General features: G+C 40.7%; 1 protein-coding gene across 3 annotated transcripts in view; it reads left to right on the top strand.

Moving 5' to 3' along the window:
* Positions 1–20,891, top strand: part of Tmem241 (transmembrane protein 241) — a 119,444-nt gene that overhangs the window by 65,012 nt on the left and 33,541 nt on the right. For all 3 annotated transcript variants that reach the window (XM_048806438.1, XM_048806439.1, XM_048806441.1), the window contains 2 exons: positions 1,978–2,047; positions 6,291–6,384. In XM_048806438.1, coding sequence (XP_048662395.1) covers positions 1,978–2,047; positions 6,291–6,384 — 164 coding nt within the window. The remainder of the gene's footprint in view (positions 1–1,977; positions 2,048–6,290; positions 6,385–20,891) is intronic.

The following is a 20,891-nucleotide window of genomic DNA, read 5'->3' on the forward strand; positions in this document are numbered from 1 at the left end:
TCTCAAAGATTTCCTAGCTCTAGGAGGTGGGACATGAGTGACTTCAAATAAGTCCAGTGTGCAAAATATATGAAGGTGTTAGAAATGGCTCAGCAGTAAGGGCAGACTCTTTTATTATTTTTTTCTCTCTCAATTTTTGGGATCCATTTTCAGGATCTGGGTGAGGGTTACTATCTGACAATTCCCTGAGAACTGTGATTTATTCCTTATTTTTCTCCCTCCCAGTCTCCTATTCCTCCCATTCCTCTGCCTTTCAGACCCCTTTAAAGCCTGGGCCGGGTTGTAAAAATTGCCAACACGCCCGTATGTCCTGTTTGCCCTTCTGGAGTGCTTCTGATACAAGACTGGGTGCCAAGAGGAGGCACAGCCTAAGGGGTCTCAAGGTCCTGGACATAATTGCTCACCCTCTCTGTCATTCCTCATTATCATACTGACTGCGATATACTTCCTCTCACACTGAGAGGGAAATTGGGAAAGAGCCAGGAACCAACAGCTGCTGAAGGGACAGAACCAATTCTCCATGGACATCCCTTCCGCATGCCTGAGCAGGGGCTTTGGCCACTCTTGAGGTCCCAGTCCCCAGGGTTACTTTGGCTGTTACTTCAGCGGGGAAAGGGACCTCACAATACAGCCATGCCCTTCACGAACTGGAGATTTGATCTGATGGTGTCATTTCCAAGTTCCTGGTTAGACAGCACAGGTATTCAGTGGCATGATGGCCCAAAGAGAACAAGATCTCGTCACCTCCTATCAGTCTTCATGAAAAAAACCCAAGAAACCCTTTAAGTTAAACATATGTATGTGCATGAACAAATGAAGATAATAGTCCACTATTAAAAAAAAAATCTTTCAGAGAAATAGAATCCAGAACTTTCTTCCCAATAGATGGTTGAATCATCAGAGATCATGTAGATCTCTGAGGAAGTGTAGAAGCCCATGTGTCTTTGGTTCTGAAATTCTTGATTAGCAGGTCTAGTGGTGGAGGAAACACAGCCTGCATGTTCCACTGCTATTCGATGTTCCATGAATATTTAGAAAAATCAGCCCTTTCATTCCAGTCCACCCAGAACTGAGATCCAGACCAAGGGCCAGGGGTCTGGAGGGCCAGGCTCCTGCAGACTCAAAAAAAAAAAAAAATTCCAGATTTGGAAGGATTAAGCTATCCGCTGTGGAAATGCTTAATTCCTTTTCTCAGGACATTTTTGGAAGGCTTTCTGCTTTTTTAATCTCCTGACTTCTTGTTTGTGACTAAGTTCAAATTCCAGAGAGGGAAGCCGCCAGTATGTGTGATTATTTCCTCTTGCACCAAGTGGAACTAAAAGAATGAACTTACTTCACAAGAAATAAATGTACCCTTTGGACCTTAAACTGAAATGAGTTGCACAGTCAGTCTGGCCCTGGTGCTGCTGATGCAGTAATTAAATACGAAAATGCAAAAAGATGTCAGGAGAATGCATTCACAATCTTTTTTTAGACATAAAACAGAAAAATCGAAAAGAATCTTAAGAGACTTTCCCCTACCACACCCTCCCTTGTGCAGGGATGGCTGCCTGGTGAAGAGAAAAGATTTTAGAGTTTGAATTAATTGGGGTGCACATTCTGGCTCCACAGTTCAAGAAGTATGCAGTCTTAGACTCTCCCTTCACTTCTCTGCACACCATAGAATCCATTGGAGAGATAAAATCTCTCCATAGGGACCATAGAATCCCATTGAGAGATAAAGACAGAAAGCTTTTAGTGTGGGACCGTGTGTGAAGATGCTCTTGGTACGACATCATCGTTGTTGTTGTTATTATTATCTTATTAGAAAGCAGAGCCAGTAACAGAGTCCCTAGGAATACCATAGTGAGGCTGCTCAATGTGCAGGGGCTGCTGTGCCCAAGACCTTTGCCTTGTGTTTCCTGGGGCAGCTGGAAGAGGGGCATAAGGGCATGAGGACTGTGGGGGCCATTGTTTCACTATTGCTGTGCTCCTCAGGTGACCTGTTCAGCGTCCTGGACTTCCCGTTCCTGTATTTCTACAGATTCCATGGCAGCTGCTGTGCCAGGTAATGTTGAACTTACAAATGTGTATGCTTTCTGTGCAATCAGCTGTGACTTTGTGAAGTTCAGGGTCACTGCCAGTCATAGGAATAAGTGGCAGAAGCCAGTGGTGGTGGGTGCAGTGGGAAGCAACCTGCTTGTCCCCTGCAGGTTGTTCCTGGAACCCAAAGATACTCAGGGCTGGCCATGTCCAACAAGGACCCTTGACCTGCAGATGTCGCTCAGCCAGGGTGGTGGTTTTCAAATGTGCTGAAGAGTGGGGCTTCCCCCACTCTTTTCCCTTCATAAGCAAATCTCATAGAGGACTTTAAAAAATATATATATATATACACACACATATAAATTACATATTATATAATAATGTATATAAATTTCCAAGTATGTAAATATATATTTTTCCTTTTGAAAAGTGTGGTGGTGCCCCTATAATCCCAGCAACAAGGGAGGCTGAGGCAGGAGGATCTCAAGTTCAAGGCCAACCTGGGAAAGTTAGACCCTGTGTCAAAATAATAAATAGAAAGGGCTGGGAATGTAGCTTAGTGGTAGAGCACCACTGGGTTCAATCCCCAGCACCAAAAAAAAAAAAAAAAGTTTGCAATTTTTATCTTACATATCAATATATATAATATATATATTTTAATATATTTTGTGGTTTTGGGAATCAGATCCAGGGGCAATCTACCACTGAGGTACATCCCTAGTCCTTTTTAAAAATTATTTTTTATCTTTAGTTTTTTGTTTATTTTTCAGTTTTTTGGTTACTCAGATTTGAACTCAGGGGCACTTGACCACTGAGCCACATCTCCAGCCCTATTTTGTATTTTATTTAGAGACAGGATCTCATTGAGTTGCTTAGCACCTCCCTGTTGCTGAGGCTGGCTTTGAACTAGCCATCCTCCTGCCTCAGCCTCCCACACCACTGGGATTACAGGTGTGTGCCACTGCTCCCAGCTTATTTTTTATTTTTAGATAGGATCTTACCAAGTTGCCCAGGCACTCCTCAAATTTGCAATATTTCTGTCTCAGCTTCCTGAGTCACTGGGATTATGAGTGTGCACCACCGCTCCCAGCCAGAACTTTAATATATTAAACTGATATAACTGATTCAGTTCAAGGGAAAATTTGGTTCCAGAAGCCCACCCGCTCAGCTTCCACTTGGGCCTCCCTTTTACTCCCAAAGGCAGACCCTAGAAACCGCCATTGAATCCTGAAACTTTTAGAAACAAATTGTAGAAATCAGTGACTAGATGTCTAGACAATAAGGTGATCATTAGTATTTGACCTTGGCAAGGAGTTGGGGATATAGGTGAATCAGATGGATTTATCCAGACACACAGAAGTTCATTCCCACCTTTTCTGGTGGCAGTCCTGAGAAGGGGAAGACTTCTGTGGGAGGTCTCAAAGCTTGTATTCTGGTACAGTGGGAAGAGCGAACTTGGGCTGAGCCCCAGGACTGCTACTTACTAACTTTGGGCAGGTTACATCAACTCTTCTAAGTCTTAGTTTTCTCATCTGTAAAAACGGGAAAATAATACCAATATAGGGCTTTTCGTATATATCAGATCAAATATATATAAAGTCCTAAGCCTGACCCAATAAATGGTGGCCATTATTATTAACTGTTCAAGTCACCTACAAGTAAGATGTTAACAAACTATGAACAATTGCTATGTAAAAGCCAGACCATCCATTCCCACACATAAAATGGTACCTTGTGAAGCAGTGAGTCTTTACATAGAGGTAAAAAATGGATATGTGGATAGATACTATTTTTTTTTAGTTGTAGATGGACCCAATACCTTTATTTATTGATTATTTGTGGTGCTGAGGATCGAACCCAGTGCCTCACATGTGCAAGGCAAGCACTCTACCACTGAGCCCCAGCCCCAGCCCCGATACTATTTCTGATGGGGTTTGCCCTGCTCCTCAAGCATATTAGGGTAAAGGAAAAGAAAGAATCAATGTTATAATTTGTCTCTACAATTGAGCCTCAGAATGATTTTTATCACCATAGAAAAGTTCCAGGGAGCTCTGTAACAGAATGCATCTTGCCAGTTCCTGTCAATTTGATTTGGCCTGTTCACTTGTCTGTTAGCTGGGATTCCTATGTCATAGAGCAGCCGGGCCTGTAGATTGGCTTCTCTTTGAGTGTGACTATTTGGCAGCCTGGGCAAGTGGCAGGGAAGGGGAGGTCCACAGTTGTTTATTATTTGGAACAGAGCAGTATGTTCCCAGCTCATTGGTGTGTCTTTGTGGAGTGACAGTCTTGCTTTACTTCTGCCCCTTTAATCTGCAGCTTTCTCATAACCCAACAAATAGTGCACTTCAGGTGTTTTTATTTTAAAGATTTGGAAATCTTTGAATGGATTTAACTGTTATATTTTGCCTCCTAGCTTGGTGTCTTTTTTTTAGTTTTATTTTTTAGTTGTTGATAGACCTTTATTTATATGTGGTGCTGAGAATCGAACCCAGTACCTCACACATACCAGGCAAGTACACTATTGCTGAGCCCCAGCCCCAGCCCCACTGGCATCTTTTTTAAGAATGGGTCCAGTTTCCCCATATCATTTCAGTGGCTTCTCCTTGTCTGTATCTCGGACCGAGAGTTTCACCTTCAGGAGGTCCTGCCTGGGGTGAGGGTGGAAGTCACCAAGAGGAGCTATGGAGCACAGGCTACCTCGCTGTCCACTTCCATCCTCATGATCTTGGGCACCTGGAAGCTCTCACTCTGTCTGGCTGGTCAAGAACACATCTCCTTGGTGAGGTTTGAAGAGCCATGGAGACCTGAATTCCAATTGTACTTGTGCCTCAATTTCCTTGTTAATAAAATGAGACTTTGGGGAAAGTAACCTTTCTGATCTAAAGTCTCTGGTCCATAAGATTGAATGAGGACTGCTATGCTTATTCCTTATGCCTCAACAGAACCCAGGCAAGAAAAAGGGGGATTTGGTCAAGATCATGAGGGTCAATGAATACAGCTAAGAATAGAAGTCCAGGCTGCTTGATCTAATTGGGTAAGTCTTACCCACAGTGCCTCCTTGCCTTTTGGGTGTGAGGCTTGATAACTTAATCCACAGCTGTCCAGTCTCCCATGACTGCAGATGCAAATCTGAATAGACTTTGCAGGTGATCAGGGCCAAAGCCACAGAAATATACAGGGGAAACCTAATGCCTGTCCCTGGTGCTGCTCCAAGAATGTGGCTATGAAACTAGTCTAATCTAATGAAGTGAAAGTACACAATTCTGTGAAATTTGGTCCTAGGTGTATTTGATTCAGTTGAGCCTGCTTCCAGACACCTGATTGGTGTGAGGGTTAAAGCCACATACCAGTGTCTATAATAAAAGTCAGAGGGAAATATGGCACTCCAGACTCCGGAAAAAATGAAATATAGCTCTCTAGCTTGGGGTACAACTAAAATCATATCACGTAGTTATGAATTTTCAATTAAATTAAAAGCGACACTCAAGCTACCACTTGAACACATATGCAAGAAGTCAGTCTCTGTCTCTTGCAGTCTCTCTGCCTCATCTCTTCCCCAGTTGTCCTACCTCCACTTGCGAGGAGGAGTTGAGAGCTTTGGTCCTGACCACACAGTGACACTTTTGAATATGGTTCCAGCATAGGACCTGCTGCACGGGTCCTGCGGTGACAATACCCTTGCTGGTCCAGACCTCCGAATGCTGCTCCACCGTCAGGCTCCTGTGGGTGAGGCTCTCTCAGTTCACACACAGGTGTTGGGCATCATTCCAAAGCATAGCTTCTAGGAAGATCTGCCTGGCTTGGGGACTTCTGGCTTTGCCACATGTGTTACTAGAACCAGCCTTCAGATTCTTACCTTGAGCCCAGGGCCCAGTCCAGACCCTTTCTAACATCTGGAGAGTTTCCCTTTGACGGTTTATTTTCTTGAAAGAAATTGAGGTTCTATCTTGGCAAGTACTGTGTTCCAGAAATAATACAGGGAGGAGCAGTGGTATTGTCTGCTACATTTTTTTTCTTTTATGATTTAGCCAGAGACCTCCCAAATTTCTGTACCTCTCCCTACCTCTGATGACATGTTCTCATCATAGCCTCTTTGAAAAATAGAGCTTCATGGACTTCGATTTTTTTCTATTTTTATCCAAAAATCACCAGGAAACACAGATGTGACAGAGGTAATGCAATAATTAGGAATTGGCCACTAAAATGGAGTTGGCTAATGGCTCAAGGAAGACAGTATCACTAACAAAAGAATATTTTTCTCCTTCCAGTGGATTTTTAGGTTTCTTTCTCATGTTCACTACAGTGAAACTAAAGAGCCTTCTGGCCCCAGGACAGTGTGCAGCCTGGATTTTCTTTGCTCAGGTAAGAGGGAAGGGGGAGGGGTGGGAAAGTCTGTCCCAAGAGGCTATGCAGCCAGTCTTCTCAGAGCCTGGGGAATGTAAGTTTGATCTTCAGGAAAGCGTTGCTAGTCACCTTCCCTGAGCCTGGTACTTATTCAGATAACAGTTTCTGAGGCCTTTTGCCTATTTTATCAGCATGACATATTAAATTTTATCACACTTGTGGAAGGTGACCATGCGTAGGCCCTTCATTTCCCAGAGCTTTAATTTGCCCATAAGAAAATGAGAGGTTTCATCAACACTAAAACTCTAGTGTTTTGTCCAACATCTAAGAAACTGGGGTCCAGAGATATGGGGCAGTTCATTTTCCTTCCCAGGGCTTTGAGGGTGTCCAGAGCTCAAGTGACTTACCTAAGAGCCCTCAGGCTGTCTGTGGAGACAGTGGAAGGAAAATCAACAAATGGCCGGGTCTGAAAGCTTCAATGAAGCCTTTCAAGAAAAGACTGTTAGGAGAAGGGTCTTTGTGTATCTGATTGACCATGGCTGAAGCATAAGAGAAAGAAGTGAGTAAACTGTGAAGGAACAAGAGCAGAAAACCAGCTGTGGGAGGCACCATCTTAACCGAAGTGCTTTGAGACTAACGTCTTTCCACAGGCCTATTTCATTTCCCTCATGTATGTGAAGGAGTCAAGGATAGGGCCTTAGGTGCTGCTTCTGAGGAGTGAGATTTTCTAATTAATTTAATCAAATGAAATAATTATTGAAACTTGTGCCTTTGGTCATCTTTATTTGGGGGAAAAGGTTTTTAACTTTTTCACAGGGAGGAAAAGCAAACATTTCTTTCTCTCTCTCTCTCTTTCTTCTCTCTCTCTCTCTCTCTCTCTCTCTCTATATATATATATATATATATATATATATATATATATATTACCAATGGACCTTTATTTTATTTATTTATTTGCAGTGCTGAGAATCGAACCCAGTGCCTCACACATGCCTGGCAAGCACTCTACCACTGAGCCACAACCCCAACCCCAACCCTACATTTTTCTTTGAAAATAAAATTTCATAGTGATATTTCCACCTACATGGTCTATATTTTGATAGCATTAATGATTTAATTCCAGAAGAATGTAGAGTGCTTGAGATATTGTTTTCTGGCATGAGAGAGTGAGGAGGTTGACAAAACCTTCCCCCCAAAGCAAATGGGAAGATGGAAGAAAGACTATCAAAAACATCCATTTTCGTGCTCTAGAACTAAAGGCAGTTAGTAATAACAGACTCAGAAGCATTTGTTCAAGGAAATTACTAAGCTTGGGGTAGGAACAAAATTGATTTGTGGTGTTCTTCACCATCTTGATCCCATTCCCCTCCTCCCCTCCAGCACTGTTAGGTGATGGTTCAACCAGGTAGGGTAAACTGAAAACTAACAGGCTTGCTGCTGCTTCCAGAAGGGGCTCACTCTTTTTGGAGGATTGTCAGTTCAAGTGGCCAACTTGGTGGTAAATGAGCAGAAGAGGCCAATACTTCCAAGGGGTTGAGTTTATAGTCCTCTTTGAAGCAAGGTCTTTCTGGTGACTTAATAAGTAGTTCTGGGAGGTGAGAGAGCCATCAGGGGCTTCATGGCTTTCTGTATATCCCAGATTGAACTTAGTCTGTGTGCATGATCAGGAAAGATGGAGCAGGTCCAAGACACCCACGTATACCTGGCCAGTGGAGCCCATGAGCACACACACAGGGTTTGTGGGAAGCCAGCAGAAGGTAAAAGCCAAGGTGGACGTGAAAACAGCCTGAGGTTTGCACGTGCTCCCCAGCCCACACACAGAATCAGAAGCAGAGGGAAGTGTTCTGGCTCAAGACAGAACACTAAGCTATGCACACATGGGGATAACCCTTGGAAATCAGACTTAGAAACAAAAACTTAGAAAAATAAATTTAGTAGAGGCATCAGCAACTGTCCCTTATGTGGGAGACAAATATCACAGACTTAGTTTAGGAAAATTATTAAATAAGAAAAACAATAGCAACAACTCCTGTGGGAAAAAAAATCAGAATTCAGAGTACTAATTAAATTGCCCAGAATTCAACAAAACATTTAGACATTATGTGGGAAAAGAGCACCCATAGGAACTAGCTCTGAGCATCTGTCCTCTGATGGAGGATTTAGCTGAAAAACACTGTAAAACACCTATTTAAATATGTTCAGAAATTGGGAGGCAGCCATGTTTAAAGAGTCAAAGGAAACACTCAACGAACACAGAATTTCAATAAAAGAGATTTTTTTTTTTTTAAAAAAAGATACAAATGGAAATTCTGGATTTGAAAAGTATAACTGAAATAAAAATTCTCTATATGGACTCAACAACAGATATGAGATGGCAAAAGAAAGAATAAGTGAACTGGAGGGTAGAACAAAAGAAATTATTCGACCTAAAGAATAAAGATTTTTTTAATTGAAAAAAAAAGTGAACAGAGCCTTAGAGACCTGTGAGACATCAAGTGTATCAACATATATATATATAAACAATCCCAGAAGAAGAGGAGATGGAATACATGAAACATTTAAAGAAATAATTGCTGAAATACCCCATCTGATGAAAAATGTTAATTTGCCTATCTAAAAAGCTTATCATAAGAACAATCAAAAAGAGAAACTTACCTAGACAAATTGTAATCTAGCTGCTAAAAGATGAAATAATCTTATCAGCAGCTAGAGAAAATGATTTAACATTTAAGAAAACAATACAATTAATAGCTGACTTCTCATCAGAAACAATGGAGGACATTTGTATTTCTTCTTTTGAGAAGTATCTATTTAGATCTTTTGCCCTTTTATTGATTGGCTTTATTAGTTATTTTGGTTTTAAGTTTTTTTGTTCTTTATATATAATGGATATTGATTCCCTGTTGGAAGAGGAGACGCCAAAGATTTTTTTCCTATTCTGGAGGTGCTCTCTTCATATCCTTATTTCCTTAGCTATGCAGAAGCTTTCTAATTTGATGCTACCCACTTATTGATTAAAATGGGAGGATCTTATGAAAATAAAAGGAGACTTATAGAATGGAGGAAGGGGATTAAGAGGGAGGGAGGAGGGAAAGACATGGGGAAGTACTGTGGAGTGAAATCTACCAGATTATGCTGTGCCTCTATACTAATATAACATAATAAATCATATGTGTGTGTATAAAATTATGATATACTAATTTAATTAGTAATAACAATAATAGCAAGGAGATGAGTAGAGCAAGTGGATTTGTGGAGAAGGGGAGGAAAAGGAATGGTACTGGGGAATGATATTGATCAAATTATGTGCATGTAGGAATATGGCATAATGAATCCCACTATTATGTATAATTACAATGCACCAGTAGAAATAGGAAGACAGAAGAAAGGATGACACATTCAGCATGCTACAAGAAAAGCCTATCAACTTTGATCAGAAAAACTGAGCTTCAAATATGAAAGAGAAATAAAGACTTCCAAATAAAGACAGATTTATTGCTAGCAGCCATCAATAATTACATTAAATATGAATGGACTAAATATCCCACTAAAAACCGGATTGGATTAAAAACTATATTCTATCTACAAGAAACATACCTTAGATTCAGAGACACAAATAGACTGAAAGTGAGGATGTGGAGAAACTAGAACCCTCGGTTCATATGTATGCAACCACTTTGGAAAAGTTTGGTATTTTTTAAAAATGTCAAACTTAAATGGACTTACAATGCATCAGTTCTATTCTTTTTTTTTTTTTTTTAAAGAGAGAGAGAGAGAGAGGGAGAGAATTTTAATATTTATTTTTTAGTTTTCGGCAGACACAACATCTTTGTTTGTACGTGGTGCTGAGGATCGAACCCGGGCCGCACGCATGCCAGGCGAGCGCGCTACCTCTTGAGCCACATCCTCAGCCCCAGTTCTATTCTTAAGAATTCAATTAAAAGAAATGAAAATATTTGTCTACCAGAAGCCTTATACATGGGTGTTTATAGCAGCGCTATTCATAACAGCCCAAAACTAGAAACAATCTAAGTGTGACTTTATTGGCTAATAGATAACAAGATACGCGCATACACACACACACACACACACACACAAATATCAGTCAACAATAAGAAATTAGCTACTAATACATTGGTATGACATGGATGAATCTCAGAAACATTAAGTGAAAGAAACTAGTCACAAAATAATGCATATAGTATTGTGCCATTTTATGTGAAATGTTCAGAAAAGGCAAACCTTTGGAGACAGGATGTATCCGCATGGTTTTTTGGAGCAGAAACTGATTGCAAAATATGCTTGAAGGAGTTGATTTGGGTAATGGAAATATTCTGACTGGATTATAATGATGATTGCACAATCATTTAAATTAATTTATTAAGTTTGCTCATTAAAAATCATTGCATTTTATAATTACAGCAAGTGAATTTTATGGCATATAAATCATCCCTGGAAATTGTAAAGTAGCAATACACAAGCAATCTGCTTGTATCTTGTCCTTTATGATTTGGTAGGACATTTTTTCTTTATGTGGCTTTGTCTAGTTGGTCATTAGTGTCATAAATCTTCTTTTTATTTGTTTTAATTTTTCCCTAAACTCTACAGGAGGTTTAGAATTTCTTTCTCAAGAGTTACTTCAGAAGAGGGATGATTTCTAATGGGTTGCTGTGGTTTAAGGCTAATCCTTCTTAAGTATGGAAGATTGAATTAGATGAGCCATTAAAGTCTCTTTCAGCCTCCGTACGTGGAGCAATCTCTCTCTTTCTCTCCCCTCCCCTTTTTTATTTTCTATTGACAATAAGTTCTGTGATCCTCAGTGTCAAAATATGCATATGTTATTTGGACCACCTACACATCCACATGTACTGACATTTGAAATATGACACGATTACACTTAGTAATACAGCATTTCCTCCTAATGTCACCTCCTAATGTCAAATGACTCCACTGGTGTCAGCATATTCAGAAAGTGACTCAGAAGGATGTTCCATTGGTGCCAGAGGAGAATTTGGATCCTGTTAGAGACTCATGATACATGGGCAGGAAGGTCATTAGGGGCTCAGGGTGCCTTTTTCCTTGCTCCAAAAAGGATCCGTTCTTGACCATTTTCCAAGGAGTTGTCACAAGAGCTTCATCACTTCTAAATTCTCAGGAAAGCCATTCATTTCTCTTTCTGGTTCTTACTTTTCTCAGCATATTTTTCTGGCTTGAGAATACTTAGCATAGAGAAAAAAAATTCCTTCAAAGACATTTAATACTCCTATCATAATTATCATTTTCTCTATGGAAATTCAATACACATTTTAAGAAACTAAAAATATCAGAATATTTAGCAACTTTTTAAAAAAATCTCTCCCCTTCATTTTGGTAAATTCAGGCATGTGAAATATAATTATATCAGTAGAATGCTGGGATCCCCTCTCACTTATAAAGTAAAAGATTAATGCAAGAAGAAAGTAAAAACAATTTAAGACAAAAGTGTTGAAACTTATAAAAGTACAAGGAAGGTGTGGTAAGAATTTTCATTTTTTCCTAGTGCATTTCTCTAGCAGATTTCAGTCCTCCCATGAGAATTCTTTCTAGATTGAGTGGTGCCTTGTCTCATCCTTGTTAACTTCAAATCAGCTTCAGTTCTTAATATCACTGGAAAGAGGCAACAGAGGCCAGAATGAGTTTGTGTTGAGGACAAGCCAGGGAAGTGAAGCATCCCCCGATAGCAGTACCAACTCTCCAGGATCCTGAGCATCCACTACTTGCTACCTCCTCTTTTATTGTGGGCGGGTGGGTACCAGGGATTGAGCTCAGAGGCACCCAACCACTGAGCCACATCTCCAACCCTTTTCTGTATTTTATTTAGAGATAAGGTCTCACTGAGTTGCGTAGAGCTTTGCTGTTGCTGAGGCTGACTTTGGACTCACGATCCTCTTGTCACAGCCTCCTGAGCCACTGGGATTACAAGCATGCACCACCATGCCCAGCTACTTGCTACCCCTTTTAAAACTCTCTCCATAAGAAGACTTTTTTCCTTATTTCCTTAACTAATGCCATAATTGCCATCACCATTTTCTGTCCTGAAGGTAATTATAGACCAGAAATCCATGTCTGTTTTTTTTATGTCCTTGGGGAAATAATTTTTCTTTAGCTTGCCTAGGATTGGTCTCTTAGTTTGGTTTTATTTGTGTTTTGACTGTTAGAGTTTCTTCTTTCACGTACACAGGGCCAGGACTAGGGTGACCCTCACTCTCTTGGTTATGCAGTGCTGGTCAGTACCTGTGAGGGAACAAGTACCTCCTTAAATGTTATAACTTGGTGCCTTGTGTGCCTCCTCCTAGTCCTTTCCCTAAAACTGTGTCATAATTTGTTACTAGTCAGAAACAGGTTGCATTTCCGTGGAATTTAAGATACACTGGATTCTTAGTTTGGGGATTATTAGAAGGGTCTTATATCAAGGTATATGGGTGCTCTTTGGCCTCTTTTGGGGACATGATTGTACCAGTCAACATTTTTTAGGGAAACCTTTGGAGTATCTGATAGCAGTCAGGAGGGAGAAATGAATTGTTATGTGGGGTGATGGCATGAAGCCTCTTAGTATTCAGAGGAGAAAGTCAGAATCACAAGGGGTAAGACTGTTACATCATCATGCCAAGCTAGGTGGCAGGAAAGTGGCTGACACTGGCCCCTGCAGGTCAAGTTGCATGGGAAAGGTGGAAGAATAGAATGAGGGCCTTTCACAACCAGCGGCAGGGCCCCCTAAGCAAGATGAACAGCTGGGGAATCACGATAAATTAATATGACCACCGGAGAAGAGAGTAGAGGCGTGAGGGAAAATCAGGCCCAGAATTCGCATGACAAGAAACCTGAAAAGCTATCCCATAGAGACCACTGTGGGCCTCTGAATGAGCTGATTACTGGTAAATAATATTTGAGCAGGTTAATATGGAAATAGTGCTTAAATTGATCAGAACTGAGCTTTAGGCATTTAAGAGGGAGGTAAATCAAAGCATTAATGTCAAGAATAAAGATGAAAAACCAAACTTGACTGACAATTGAAAGGAAAATTGATTTTAATAATTTATCATATAATTGTTATGTGATATGATTAAAGAATTAGATAATGAAGACTTGGATCATTTCAGAACAGGTGGGTAATGACAGTTGGACATTGAGGATGGGGGACGATCACCAGCAGCTTGAAGGTTTATAATTGGAGTCCTAGGAGATCCATGGCATGATGAGATAAACCAGGGTGGTGGTGGACAAGTCTGTGGTGTGTAGAGCTGATGAAATGTATTCTAGACAGGTGTGTACAGGGACAAGATGTCTAAATTAAGCTGTTTGGAGTAGGAAACCTGGGGTGAAATAGTGATGTGAAACTCAAAATCATGTGTCCATTTTGGCTTTGCCTACAGAAATTGGGAAAATTAATCAATAAAGGAGCTCAGTGGGAGAGAGGGAGGCCGGGGGCTAAGGTTGGGAGATACTTATACACCAGTGACCAGTAACGAGCAGGAGAGAGCAGTAACAGCCAACACTTAGAAGGGAAACAAGGAAACTTCAGTTCATGCTAGAGAATGAGGGGAAATTGGAAGAAGTGGTTTCAATAGTCCCTAGAAGGACTGAGGCTGGACTAGCTTTAGAGAAAACAGAAGCCTGTTTCCTGAGCTCTGGTAGAGGGGCTCAGGTAGACTGGAGAGAGGCATACATTAAGGGCCTTGTCTTTTCCATGAGCTGCATGGTAGAGGGACTGTGATTTCAGCAGTGGAGGAAAGGAAAGAGTACTCAGTGTCTTGACTTGAACCACAATTCACTGAACTTCTCTGCTACGGTCTGCATGTCTGTGTCCCCCCTGTGATTTATAGGTTGAAGTCCTGTCAGGCTGAGGCTCAGACTCTGGGAAACACATTTGGAATCCCAGCAAGAGAGAGAAGATGCGAGGCACAGTTGGGACAGTAGCCATGCTGTACCAGGAGACAGCAGCAGCCCTCGGCCCCCTGAGTCCTTCCCTAGGCCTTTTTTATGTGCAGGACAGACAAAGAAGGCACAGTGCCAGCAGGTTACATAAGTGGGCACATGCTCACAAGCAGATGTTTATGACCTTGAGTACATATGCTGAATCAGAGTGTCCGTGACCTCAACTACATACGAAAAGCATAGCCTGCTGGAATCTTGGCCAGGGAGCCTAACTACAGCCATCTTGGACCTTCCCCTCAAGTCCTCATCCCCAGGGTGATGACATTAGAAGGAGGGACTTTGAGGGGATGACTGTCATGAAGGCAGGGCCCTCATGAGTGAGATTAATATCCTTATAAAAGAAGTACCAGAGAGCTGCCTTGTTCCTTCTTCTGTCATGCAAGGACACAGTCGAGAGGGCACAGTCTATGAGAAAGCATCCTTTGGAACTATGAGAAATACAATTCTTTCTTTCTTTTGAGAAATACATTTCTTTCTATTGTTTATAAGCTACCTAGTCCCTGGTATTTTGTCATAGCAGCCCAAATGGACTAAGACATCCTTTAATCCTCAGTTATTTCATTTTTAAAGCAGAGTCTGGACTGAAGGTATTTGAAGGCAGTTAAGAAATGTAAGGATTCTAATGAGCTATGACAATACTGACAATCTGATATTTAAGACTAAATGTCAAAGTTGTTCACATCCATTAGAGTATCACATAGTGATCTGCTAGGAACCATAGCATTAATGACCAGTGCCTATTTAATAAAGCACTTTCCAGATTTAAAAATGATTTAGTAGAACTGATCAAAATACAGTGGGAAACCATTCAGCAACCTGACCTTCCATCTCTGTCACTAAATTCCACCCTCTCTTGTAGAAGATTGTGATGTCGTGTGACAAAGATTTATTGGAATAGTGATGCCACCTGCAGATGCCCTTCAATAGATGAATGGATAAATAAAATGTGGCATATATACACAATGGAGTATTACTCCACAATAAAAGAGAATGAAATTATGGTGTTTGCAGGTAAATGGATGGAGTTAGAGAATATTATGCTAAACCAAGAAAGCCAATCCCCAAAAACCAAAGGCTGAATATTTTCTCTGGTAAGTGGATGCTAATCCATAATGGGAGGGGGATGGGATGAGTAGAGGAACTTTGGATGGGGCAAAGGGGAGGGGGGAGGAGACATGGGGGTAGGAAAGCTGGTGAAATGAGACGGACATCATTACCCTATGTACTACATATGATTGTATGAATTGTGTGACCCTACTTCGGTACAACCAGAGAAATAAAAAAATTATGCTCCATTTGTGTATAATGAATTGAAGGGCATTCTGCTGTCATGTATAACTGACTAGAACAAATAAATAAATTTTAAAAATTGATAAAGGGAAATGCTAATCATCCTGATTGAATCAGGACACACTGTATACATGTGTTGATTGAATCAGGACACACTGTATACATGTGTTGAAATATCATATTGCACCTCATTAATATGTGCAGCTAATGCATGTTAATAAAAAATTAAAACCCACAATTATCTGACTAAAAAAAAGATTTATTGGAATCTTTGTCCCCCTTTTTATTTGGCTTGGACAGTCAAATTTCACACTTATGGAATGGGATCTCCCTGCCCATTGCCCTGTAGAATGGAATGCTGTTCACGTGATCCAGATGAAAGATGGTCAAAGCCTTCACAGACTCAATTCCATGTGAATGTGTTGATTTTTGCTAGAACCTGGACTCCTAATTGGTTCAAAGCAGATTATATGAAATAATTAAGTAAAAATATTTGGGAGTGGCAAGTGTTCTGCAAACAGCATTACGTAGAGTCCCAGAGACCTAATTTTGACCTATATTAGAATTCTAGATCTGCCACTTTCTAGGTGTATGAATCATTTTCCTCTTAAGCAAACAAGTATAATAATAATGTCTACCTTATTAGGAGAATTAAATAATATATTGAAAGCCCTGGATTAGTGAGAGCCCATAGTTGGCAGGTCCTCCGTGGCGCTATCAAACCACTAGTTTAATTCTTTCACAAAATTAACCAGTGACTTCCTGGATCTGAATTTACCATTTGTATTCACAAGTCCAGGCAACAAATTTAGTTATGGACTGCCTCCTCTAGACACGGCTCCAAATTCAGCATGCATGAGAACAAGATCTCTCACAACGTATTGAATTAGACATTGTTTAACAAAAGAAGCAATTGATCCACCATTCACAATGTTTTTAAACCTATATAAAGAGTCATTGATTCAGAACAGTTGCCTGCATGTGAAAATGTATGTTTGGTGGTTTCCATGGAGATCACACTGGCTGTTCTGTGATCACTGCTAGCCTTAATTATACACTGGCATCGCCTGGGAGCCTTCAAAGCTGTCTCCATAACAACATCTCCTTGTGGAGTAACATGACCGCCATCCTGGACTATGTTTCCCGTATAGAAGTTTCTCTTAGGAGTCAAAAGGTTCCACGGTAAATTTCAGCCTGCTTGATTTATCCCCATGAAGAACTCTTAAAAGCATAAAAAGTTTTCTGAGTTTCAACTGCTAATCTCACATGCTGTCTTGGCAAGTCTCAGGAGCCTGACTGAAGATAACAGCAACATCCAGTGTCTTTTCTCAGTGACATGTTGACATGTCTCTTGACCTATTGCCAAGATACTGAACTAGGGAGTCTTGACTAGACAAAATTAAACCTGTTTTAAATACGAATGAACTTGTAAAAGCATTATCAATAGATACTACTAGTGTTCATTTGAGGTTGGGAATTTTCAAATGTATCCAAGATCATTGGTAAAACTTCTGCCATTTCTGGTGGAATTAAAAAAAAAAAAAAGAACGAGTTTTGAATAAATTGATCTGTAGGAAAGCTCTCGGGCTTAACATTGAATCCTACTTTGAGCTTCTGAGGAGGTAACCAGTAGACAGACACTTTAGGTTCTCCAATCAGAGTTCCAAGGTTCATTTCCTGGTGCACTCATACCTGTGTGCACATACACAAGAACAGACTGAGAAAGAAACCCTAGAAGTACAGTTACCATGTCTGTCGTATTTTGCTTTCACTTTGCTGAACAGAGATGGTTCTCTTCCTTTTTGTAACAGCGTTGTTACTACTGTTATTTCTTATATTACTGCCATCTTATTCCCATACTTGCTGTCGCTCTGTCTCTTGGATGGGGAGCCTGCTGCTGTCTTTCTTCACTTCTAGGGTGGTCAAAGGACATCACAAGCCAGGTGGCTTCTCCCCCTTAGTTCACTATTGATGGTTCTCCTTAGCTTCTCCGCTTCTTCAGCTTTCTCACCCCTTCTCACCACGCCTCAAAGCTCATTTGAGCCAGGCAGGGTGGCGCATACCTGTAATCCCAGCGACTCAGAAGCCGGAGACAGGATGATTGCAAATTCAAAGCCAGCTTCAGCAACTTAGTGAGGCCCTAGGCAACTTAGCGAGACCCTGTCTCAAAATAAAAAATAAAAAGGGCTGAGGATGTGGCTCAGTGGTAATGCACCCCTGGGTTCAATCCCCAGTACCAAAGGAAAAAAAAAGAAAAGCTCATGTGAATGTAAAGTTTATAGTTCAGTATATTCCCTTTCTTCTGAAATGATCCAATGAAAATAAATTGTGCAACCAAATGAAGCTGTGTTGTAATGTAACTTTTTATGTTGAAAGAGTGTTCTGGAAAAAAAATCTAATTATGGCCGTTTCCTAATTAAATCATTTTTCTTTTTCACCATCTAAGCGGCTGTAGCAATGAGAATAATTTTTCATGGAAAATTAAAATGTAGAGGCAGCAGCATAATTTCCTTTGCAATCTCTCACTCGGCAATAATAACAGTATGTCGATGTCTTTCCATGACATCACTGATGAGGCGGCAGGAACACGGAGGGGCAAGTTAGGGAGCCGCTGTCAGCATTGAGCCAAGTGGAGGCAGTTATCTGGGAATTATTTGTTTATGAACAGGATTTTCCCAGAGGACACATGGGAGGGGAAATACAGTTTTGAATTCAAGGAAAAAATTTTAAATTCCATTTCCTATTGTCAAAATAATTCATAGAGAAATGAACCACATTAAGGAGTGTTTTGCTATTTTGGATAAGGTGGTTGTTTTTCTTGTTTCTAGTTATGTAGTCTCATAATTTTTTTCTGGGCTATTTTTAGTGCCATTGATCATCACTATGTTCTGTGTTGCAAAAATATGATAACAATTCTGGGTTTCACAACTTTTGACCTGAATAACTTTGGTTTTTATTTACTGAGGATATTCACTTAATTTCTGTAAATTTCCCGACTGGAAAGGTTTTTATGGGTGCTGTTAGTATCCCAGATAGTCTTAAATAACTAAAATTAAAGTGATTTCTTCAGCACAAAGGACAGGTAATTGGAGAAGCCTTTCAAACTTTCCCTAGAGGAGGAACTGATGTGTATAGTTGTTCATTATTGGATAGCACTAAATAAATGAGTGTTGACTGAGTGCTTAAATAAACTGATTTTAATCAGCACACCATTGATGCATGTGCTACCCTCACACCGGAAACAGAGAAAGATGGAATTCTGCAAGTATCCATGTGAAGTAACTTCTTGTGATCTACATACAGCGGGTCCCCAAGTTAATGATGACTCAACTTACAGTTTTTAACTTTATAGTGATGCAAAAGCAAAATACGTGTAGTGGAAAACAGATTTTGGAATTTTGAATTTTGATTATTTCCTGGGCCAGTGGTATTGTGCTGTGATCCTGTCTAGTGATCCTGGGTAGTGACAGTGAGCCGGTTTCCAGTTAACCCGTGGTCACGAGAGGAAGCCACTGATGCTCTGTGTGGCTAAGTTCTGCTGCTTGGTAGGTTTGGGATATTTGATGCCTAAGTTAACAGTATTTTCAGCTTACATTGGGTTTATGTGGTAGGGAGTTGTCCTTCTATAAGATGAGGAGTATCTGTATTCCATTCTTTATATGTGCAATTTATTTTGGTTGGGTTCACTTTTCCTAGTAAAAACCCTTTATTTGTATCCTTAGGAAAAACTCCTCAAGGCAAAACAAAACAGGTTAATTAGCAAAAAGTGCTTCAGGCTCTGCTTATGCCTAAACCAGAGGGCAGACCTCCAGCAGAACCCAGGGCCCATGTCAGGAGAGAATGAGTGACAGTCCTCTAAGCTAATGAGATGGGGTTGCGGGTCAGCTCAGTGGTAGAACATTTGCTTAGCATTTGTGAGGCCCTAGGTTTGAGCCTTAGTACTGGAAAACAACAACCTAATAAGATGAAACTGTCCTTGGGAAGTCTGAGCAAGCAGACTTTTGTTATGGGAAAGCTAAGTTTTGACATTTGAATGACAGAAAGGAATGACATGTGGATTTGAAAGACTTTGGGTACATATTGGTGCAATTTTGTGAAAATGGCTATCCTGTGACATTGTGCCTTACAGACTATCTTTGTGGCCTGGAATCCTCTGTTCTTCTGCACACTCATTTTTTTTGTTTTACCTCCGTAAGTGGAATTTGTTTAAACTATAAATAATCATTCACTTATTTTTTTTCCTGTTTAAATTTTCTTTCCTCTCTTAAAAAAAAAAAAAAAAGTAGTCCAAACTGGCTTTTTCCTCTTCTCAATTCTACATTGGCATTTTGCACTAACCTGGTTATCCTTTGGGTTAAGGTTTGTTCCCCAACCCCTAGTCATATTTAAGTAGCCAGTGTCTGACTTTAAGGCCAGATAGTTAAGTCTAAGCAGGTGCTGCTCATTTATGACTCCAGAAGAGCCCGTCCGCCAATCAAGTATGTGGCATGAAAAGTTTTAAGTCAACAACTCTTTGCCTTGTACCATGTAAACGCAACTAGCTGTTAGACTGAGCTTGCCATTGTATTTGATTGTGCACTTTGGTGTGGGGTGGGGACGATGAGCAGGAAGATTATGTGAGGATCAAAGTCTCCTTGGCTGCACTTCCACATCTGTCTCCTTGTTGTATGACCTCTGGAGATGCAAGGGTGCTACAGTAGAGCAGGCCCATGGTTTCATCTCTGCTTAAGAAGAATCCTAATGTTCCTTTCCTGTCTCACCTCAGGCCATTTTTCCCTGTTGGGGGCTTTGTGGGTTGTCTGCATAATTGTCCAGGCATGCAGTTATGTTTGGCCTAGAATATAGTAGGTGATTGGCCGAGATTTGATAAATAGAATGCCCATCCCTTCCCCTTACCTCTGTGTCAGAAGAAGAAAAGGAAGGGTGAGAATCAGGCCAGTTAGCAAAATCACAGTAGTCAGGTGACTCTACCTCCCATCAAAACCACGTGCCATATCAGCTTGTGAGCCCTAGGAAGGCCATGTATATATTATTCAGAATTACATCCCTGACACCTAGGAGCCCCCCAGACCTCCAGAAATATTACCTTAGAAATCTTACTGCAGCCAGGTGCAGTGGTGTACTCCTGTAATCCCAGTGACTCAGGAGGCTGAGGCAGGAGGATCTCAAGTTTAAAGACAGCCTCAGAAACTTAGCAAGGCCTTAAGCAACTTGGCAAGATCTGTCTCAATAAAATATAAAAAAGGGCTGGGGGGGGGGGG

This window comes from Marmota marmota, unplaced genomic scaffold (genome assembly GCF_001458135.2).
Source record: "Marmota marmota marmota unplaced genomic scaffold, marMar, whole genome shotgun sequence".
In the NCBI taxonomy this organism is placed as follows: domain Eukaryota; kingdom Metazoa; phylum Chordata; class Mammalia; order Rodentia; family Sciuridae; genus Marmota; species Marmota marmota.